Source organism: Dendrobium catenatum, unplaced genomic scaffold (assembly GCF_001605985.2).
Source record: "Dendrobium catenatum unplaced genomic scaffold, ASM160598v2 fragScaff_scaffold_253, whole genome shotgun sequence".
Lineage (NCBI taxonomy): Eukaryota > Viridiplantae > Streptophyta > Magnoliopsida > Asparagales > Orchidaceae > Dendrobium > Dendrobium catenatum.
Window position 1 is genome coordinate 363,319 of NW_021318715.1, and position 8,074 is coordinate 371,392.

At 39.7% G+C, this 8,074-nt stretch overlaps 1 protein-coding gene across 1 annotated transcript; it reads left to right on the plus strand.

Annotated features, from left to right (window-relative positions):
- The first annotated feature begins 6,154 nt into the window (after positions 1-6,154).
- On the plus strand, positions 6,155-8,074 carry LOC110099737 (patatin-like protein 3). The gene is made up of 3 exons (XM_020826991.2): positions 6,155-7,236; positions 7,359-7,427; positions 7,539-8,074. Exons 1-3 carry the CDS (start codon positions 6,325-6,327, stop codon positions 7,854-7,856), a joined length of 1,299 nt encoding a protein of 432 aa, XP_020682650.1. The 5' UTR covers positions 6,155-6,324; the 3' UTR covers positions 7,857-8,074.

The following is an 8,074-nucleotide window of genomic DNA, read 5'->3' on the forward strand; positions in this document are numbered from 1 at the left end:
ATTTGATATAGGGTTTAGAATAAAAAGTCAAAAAGTCATAAAATAAAAAAAAAATAAAAAATTGCTCTATGATATTATTGGTATTGTTGCATGTTAGAATATTTGAGGTAATAAAAAGATAGAGAGTTTAATATTCTAGCTTTGTACAAAAATCCAATACGTCTTCTTTACCTTTCTTGCTCCTTCAAAGTCGCACCTTCTTTCTTTGCTACGCACCTTTTTTCACGGTGCTTCCCGAACTGGCTAGCCGATGCTTCTTTCCCGCTCTTCCCGTTCTTTTGAAGTAAACGAGATCCTCTTCACTACGTGCCTTATCTTTGAACGAGACGCTTCACGTCTTTCCATAGATAAAAGAGAGGAATGCATGAGTTAAACAAGACACTGAAATTTTATATGAAAAATCCAGAAAAAGAGGCCTAGTTGAAATAGTATTTGTAATTGATTACAATTAAAACCCTTTCTCACGGAAGGCATTGATAAAGTATATATTACATTGTTGAAGTTTGTGAGAGCCCTTTAGCAATAATCCAACATAAATGAAGTTGGGCGTCAAAGTTTGATGCTGATGGTATGCATCAACCCTGTAAATGATAGCACCTAGACATTGAAGTCGCCAATCGACACTAACTAGGAGGTTGTAGATTGTAGGTTGATGGATTATAATTGGGGAGGCGACGATAGTTAAGGGATCATAGTCAGCGAGGGATGGAGAGTAGATGACTAAAGTCTACAGACAACAGATGCTGAAGGACTGTAGTTGGTGGGAGACATATATCGAAAGGACTGAAATTGGTAGGTAACAAAGATTGACAATATTTAGTTGGATGACGATAGTTTGAGGATTGTAGTCTGACAAAGGGCCGTAGTTGATGGGTAATGGAGGTTGAAAGAACCATAATTTGGTGACAATATTCAGAGGATCATAATCGGATGACGATTACGCTGTTGCCATTTTCTTGTAGACAGATCAAAGAATATATATATCACTGCGAATACTTCGACATCTTGCATTATTTGTTTTTCAAAGAAAATCCAAAAATATTAATATCCATTATAATTTAGATTTATTTGTAATATTTTGACCTTAAAATTTTCTTATTTTATGACCGAAGTTTTTATTATTAATATTAATTTTTAGCTGATACTCATAACAAAAACATAAAAATTGACAGCTAATGCAAACAGTTAAATTATCAAAAAATCAGATGAAGGACAATACAGAACAACATTTTGGGCCTGAGCCGCTTTGGCTGGACCCGATCCACCGATCCGCTCGCTCCGCTGCCAAATCCAACGGTGTCACCTATTTCCCGACACATCTCTGCTGCAAGATCTCAACCGTTCGTACCATTCTTCACGGCCCTAACGTGTTTCGTCGGCAACTGGCAGTCCCATATTAAACTGGACCCGTTCGCACGTGCGCTGTGCACAGCCTTTTTTTTGGTTAAAATGAGAGTGAAGTACAAATTTATTCGACAATGTAAAATAATTATAAATTATGAATACAAGAAATACAATAAGTATACTCAATTGTATACAAAAAAAGAAAAAAGATAGTATATCTATATGTGACATATCACTAAAAATCGTCTTGATCCGGCACGAATCTTGATGCAAATAGTAATTGAAAACTTCCAAAATTAAAATTGATACCATCCAAATTCTGACTTCAGCAAACTTATATTAAAACTGAATATCTTAGAAATTCACTTAACGACAAAACAAGTCCAAATCAAAGACCCAAAGCGCATTCGGAAGGTTCAAATCATAATATGAATTACCAAAAGGTTTCCAAATGTGACATGCTTATAATCAAATCGAGCGGCTCGGCGAGACAAATCCAACGAGCTCAAGATCATTGAATTCCGATATCATTAAGGCATTCAAATGACCATTAAACGGTCCACGCTCAAAGGGACCAATATTAGCCGTCCATTCAAACCACTCCTATTTTTACCTTAATCCTCCCCATATTTACAAGCTATGCCACTCTAAAAAAACTATAAATAGACGCTCAATTTTCACATGAAGGGGGATGAATAAGAAGGAAAGGAAGGGAGGAGTTTGAGAGCTCTCTTGGCGTCGACCACCGCCGGAGTTCTTCACAACCACTGCCGGAGTTCTTCCCGACCATCGACGGACTTCAGCCAGTCTGTCGACCGCCACCAGACTTCTATCAGTTCCCCGACCCCCGCCGGACTTCCGCCAGTTCGTCGACCACCACCGGACTTCCGCCAGTCCGCCGACCATCGCAGGACTTTTGCTCGTCCGCTGATCACCGTTGGAGTTCTTCCCAACCATCGACGGACTTCCACCAATTCACCGACCGCCACCGGACTTTCGCCAGTTCGTCGACCATCGTCGAACTTTTGCTCGTCCGCCGATCATCAGCGGAGTTCTTCCCAACCACCGACAGACTTCCACCAATTCGCCGACCGCCGCCATACTTCTTCTAGTTCGCCGACCACCGCTGGACTTCTGCCAGTCCGTCGACCGCCATCAAACTTTTGCCTGTCCGCCGACCATCGCCGGACTTCCACCAATCCTCCCAATAACTGTCATCTGATTACGGTCATCCTGACCTCCGTCGTTCGCCGATTATGGTCCTTGCAACCCCCCGTCGACTGCCGACTATGATTCTTCCAACCCTCGTCACCCGTCGAATATGGTTCTTCCGATCTACATCGCTCGCCAACTACAATTCTTCCGACCCCCATCAGCAGCCAAATATGTTCTTCCGATCTACATAGCTTGCCTACTATGGTTTTTGCCGCCCCAAATAAACATGTCAACATTGATTCATCCAACACACACCATGTAATATACTATGTATGATATATATTTGCTACATCGAGCCAAGACCTTCCTCTTAAGGAAGGGCCTCAATTGTAATAGACTGCAAACACTAATGGATTTATTCAAACTGGGCCAGACCCCGTGGTTTTTCCCCCTTTTCATGGGTTTCCACGTAAAAACTTTGGTGTCTCTTATGAACGTTACACCCTCTCCTCTTTCTGCTTGTGTTCTGGATCTTTGTATAAAGCTATGACATTACATTTTATATTTCTCTAACGCCGCGAATATTCCAGGACGCAACAATATGCATGGCAAAGTAAAAAAGAACTACAAAGAGCACGACAAAAAAAGGCTAAGCCAGAAGGTTGCCAAGCTAAAATATACTCATAATGTTCCAAAGTTGGGCATACCCAATAAACAAAATTGGCAACGGTTACCCTGACAACCCAAAGGCCTTCCACGAATAGAGACAAGACTGGTAGCCATGAAGGCCACACAAGGGACAAAGCTAAAAAATAAGATGCACAACATTCAACATGGTCCAACAGCTTCGAATTTATAAAGCAAAAGAAAGGCAACCCATCATACAGAAAAAATTAGGGAGAACAACAACAGCCACTAGAGCTCGCCTTCAAAACAAAGACAGCCTGAAGCCCAAAACTCCAACAAAACCCAAGCCAATCAGCATAGAGATCCAAAAACACAGTGCCAAAGCATAAAGCCAGAAAGAAACCCTAAAAAAAAAAAAAAATACAACAAAGCCAACACCACCCAGCTACTAAAACCAGCAGGCTGCAACCACCACAATCACCTACACAACAATGCCAACACCACCCAACTACCAAAATCAACAGGCCACACCACCAACCAGCAAAAGCACTAAAAGAGGAAGCTGAGGCCAAACTAGCAGGACACACCCACCTAGAAATTGAAAGAATAATAACAAGTCAGCAAAGAAATCTCCTGAGATCATTGAAGTTGTTCTAGCAAGAGATTTTAAGCAAGATTGACTTTTCAACGTTTGAAGAAACTGTAGATGAGATACTGAAAAGAGAGAAGTTATTAGGTGCTCACAAGAAAATAAGAACTCCATTAAGTTTTACAGCCTTCAGCCAAATCAACGATTATTGAGCTCGTTGGTTCGTGCTAATGTTGGTCGTTCGAAGGTTTCACGTGGTAGGGGCCGTGGCAAGGGTCGTCGTAGGCGTTAATGATTTTGTTGTTTTTTTGGTTAATCTGTTTGGTTTTCCGATTATGGGTTTCGGTGTCCTCGCAGATTTTTTCGTTTTATATGTGGCTATGATGTGGCCGGGACGAGTGCCCTATCTTTTTGCTGGCGGCAACCTTTGGTGCTTTTCGTTGAGAATAGTTGACTGGACCTTTTATCACCTTACTGGATGGCCCGTGCGTGCTGGTGGGGCACTGGATGTCTCGGTCAACTACTGAGCCCAACTACCAATTATCTACTATCAGTTTTCGTCTTTCATTGTATTTCTGCATTTTATTATATGTTTGACTATCTCTGTTGTAACCCCTTTTTTATCAATAAAATGTTTTTGTTAAAAAAAAAAAAATGATTATTGAGCTTCCTATTAGGAGAAGTTATTAGGTGCTGATGCCTGACAAGTTAAGTAGAAGGTAAATTTTATTTATTTATTTAAATTTTAAATTGGATCTGAGTTAAATTATAATTGAAATCAAATAAATTTAATATAAAATGAATTACTTTTGAATTGCCTCAAATCCAACCGCTTTATTTATTTTTTCTATAAATTTGGTCTACCAAAATCAAAATAATGCAATAAATAAAGTTTGACTCACTACGCACCCCGTCCCGCCTAATTGACTAGGTTAGGTTAATCAAGTGGGATTATAATCCGGAACACTCCATTGATTGGTATGTATTGATTTCTTTGATCATGGACTATATTTTTCATATTTAATCGCCTTAATAATTTCATAATCGAGTGATATTTGCCTCGTTACACTTTTCTACACTTGAATTTATTATAATTATGCAATATTTAAAGATATCTTTGTATTCCCATTAATATTATGAAGTTTTCAATTACACTTCAATTGTGTGATTTGAGCTTATTTGGATTTGGATCGAACCACTTTTTCATCTAAATTTTCAATTCAATAAAAAAAATTGCTAAAATTGGGGTTCGTATTATCCTTATTTTGATTCTAAAAATTTTAATTCAAATATGCATCAAGATTCATGTCTGATATAATCAAATTTTGGTGATATATAAAAACTAAAGATCCTTTGTACATAATATTGAATCTAACAATTAAACTAAAAATTACTTTTGAAGGTGAGCTTTATGATAATCATGTTCAAATGCTTGCACAACAAACTGTGTTTAGGGTAAAATTTAGGCTTCGTTTGGTACCGTTTTCTTATTGTTTTATAAAGCGGCTTTCTCGCACAATAATTTATTGAATTAAAAAATTTTTGTACAAGAAAGTTGCTTAAGAAAGAAATAAAAAAGATATCCCAAATAAGGCCTTAAAGATTGTTATTATTATGAAAATGTTAAATGAAGCTATTTGATAAGTTCAATAAATTATTTCATATAATTTAAAGTTTGTTGATAGAAATTCTTTTGCTATGAATATGTTTACTATTATTAATGAATCCTCCGATTAAAAAGATGCGCACTACTTGTAATCAACAACGTACGTTAGTGAAATCATTTAAACTAGGTTATGTCTCTTTAAAAATGTTTTTTTTTTAATGTTTTTCATGTACAAATATCTCTCGCGACTTGTTATATCTATATATGTGTTATATCTTACTCAAAAGCTTCATTTGGGGCAGCTTTAAACCATTATTTTTTTCCTATTTTTAAAGAATTTTTATTAAACATTATCTTTACAAAGCAGTATGAAAGCTGTCACTTTCATACTATTTTCTAGTATCAAAATAAATTGAATTAAAAAAAATTGTAATAAAAAGTTCTTTCAAAAGACTAAAAAAACTATTTAGAATACAATTTAAGATGTTAAATCCTTCTTTTTCTAACTTCATAAAAATTCTAGCACATAATAATTTATATTCAAAAATTATTTTAAATAAATCAAATGAAATAAATAATAAAATTTCATTAATCTAAACGATTTTTTATATTTTGAAAACATATACATTAGTAAAATTGCAATTACTATTTCTAAAAATTTATATTTTAAAAGCATTTAACGAGGCGACCCAAAATCGAAATCAAATGAAGGGAAGCCGCAAAGCATTTACCACGCTTATCTCCCTCCTGGGATCTCGCGCCCAACAGGACGGCTAGATCGCATCACCGCCGTCCATTCTCGACAGCACCTAGCTCGTAATAACCCGGGGCTATTTAAGTAAATTCCGCACCACCAGTAAAGTGCGCCCACAGTCCTAGTTAACCTACGCTTTCCAACTATTTAACCGCCCACACAGTCCAGCATCTTCTCCCATCTGTCGCTCTCGCCGCACTCTTCTCTTAATTAAGCTCTCGCCGTCTTATCCATTCCTCACCGGGAAAAATGGCTTCAACGCCGGCGATGGGTGATCCATGCTTCGACGTAGACAAGCTCAGCTACGAGATATTCACAATACTGGAATCTAAGTTTCTTTTTGGCTACGATGATCCAAAACTCTTCCTCAACGAATCCTCTCCTGAAACCCCAGCGAAGAATCATGCCTCACCGAAAATATCATCCGGCAAGGTACGCATCCTCTCCATAGATGCAATTAGCGATTGCGTACTAGCTGCAGCCTTCCTCGCCCACATTGAATCCTCTCTCCGCATCCAATCCGGAGACCCCGCCGCTGCGATCGCCGATTTCTTCGACATTGCGGCAGGTTCAGGCGCCGGAGGCGTCATTTCCGCTATGCTCTTCACACGTGGCGTCAACGGCCGCCCTCTATTCTCCGCGGAAGAGACCCTCTGCTTCCTTTCCAAAAATGGCCTCCCATCCACGCGAAAGGGGCTTTTCTGTGCGATGATGCGGCGGCCCATCAACGGATCATTCCGTAAAATATTTGGAGAAGAAACACTGCGTGACACTGTGAAGCCATTGCTCATTCCTTGCTTTGACTTCTCCACCGGCGCGCCGTTTCTTTTCTCGAGAGCGGACGCCGTGGAAACTGACGGGTACGATTTCCGCATCAGAGAGATCTGTGCTGCAACTTGCGGCGTCTCGAAGGCTATGGAGATGAAATCCATCGACGGCCGGACGAGAATCGCTGCCGTTGGTGGCGAGGTCGCAATGGCGAACCCCACAGCGGCGGCCATCACGCATGTGCTTCACAACAAGCAGGAGTTCCCCTTTGCCTCCCGCATCGAAGATCTCCTCGTTCTATCGATCGCCGGCGTAGCACCCGAACTCGCAGGCAGATCATCCCAGTCTACGGCGCAGGCTTTACGGATTGCCGGGAATGGGATGGCTGACACGGTACGTCTAACCCATTCTTCTCCCGCCAGTTGTTTTTCAACATTGCAGTTTCGCCCTCACAACTTGCCAAGTGATTCTGAATTGACTAAAAGACCCCTCCACTGTCTTTGTTCGTTGCTCAGGTAGATCAAGTGATCGCGATGGCCTTTTCACAGAACAGGACAAACAATTCCAACTACATCCGTCTTCAGGTTTAGCCTCAATTTCCATTTTTTTCTAACAATTTTCTGTCATAATTTAATGATAATTATGTATCAATTAATTATATATTTTTTCCTTAAATTAAAAAAAAAAAAATACAGGCTCATGGCCTGGGAATTGACACCTTCAAAGGCTCAAATCGAGATGCAAAGCAGATAATGGAAACAGCAGAGGCAATATTAGGGCAGAGGAATGTAGAATCCGTGCTCTTTCAGGGGAGGAAACTTTCAGAAGAAACCAATGCAGAGAAGCTTGAGCGGTTCGCAGCAGAACTGATTGAAGAACACGATAACAGAAAGAAATCTCGAATTCCCACTGTCTTCATCAAGCAGATAATGACTCCGAGAACATCGTCTGCCACAACCATCACCAGCACCACCTTATCGGGTTCTCCCCGACCCAATAGCTCACACTCGTAACACGATAACACGGAACCAACCTATGTTGATTTCCTCATCTTCTAATTTTCTCCTGATTTCCCGGAAAAGTGCTGTGCTGAGCGGGAAGGTAGTTTGAGAGTGGATTGTTAGTTAAAAAGTTGAATAACTCGTTTAGGTAAAGCTGGAAGATGCTGTCGTGTAGCAATTATGGCCGTAATTAGTTAGCTAATAAAGATTCTCTGTGCCATTGCTTTAAA

Bases quoted from the DNA above. Each gene is read 5' to 3' on its own strand.
- LOC110099737 (XM_020826991.2), top strand. From the start codon at position 6,325: ATGGCTTCAACGCCGGCGATGGGTGATCCATGCTTCGACGTAGACAAG. The intron at 7,237-7,358 runs GTACGTCTAACC...TTCGTTGCTCAG, and splicing joins GGAATGGGATGGCTGACACG to GTAGATCAAGTGATCGCGAT. The intron at 7,428-7,538 runs GTTTAGCCTCAA...AAAAAAATACAG, and splicing joins CCAACTACATCCGTCTTCAG to GCTCATGGCCTGGGAATTGA.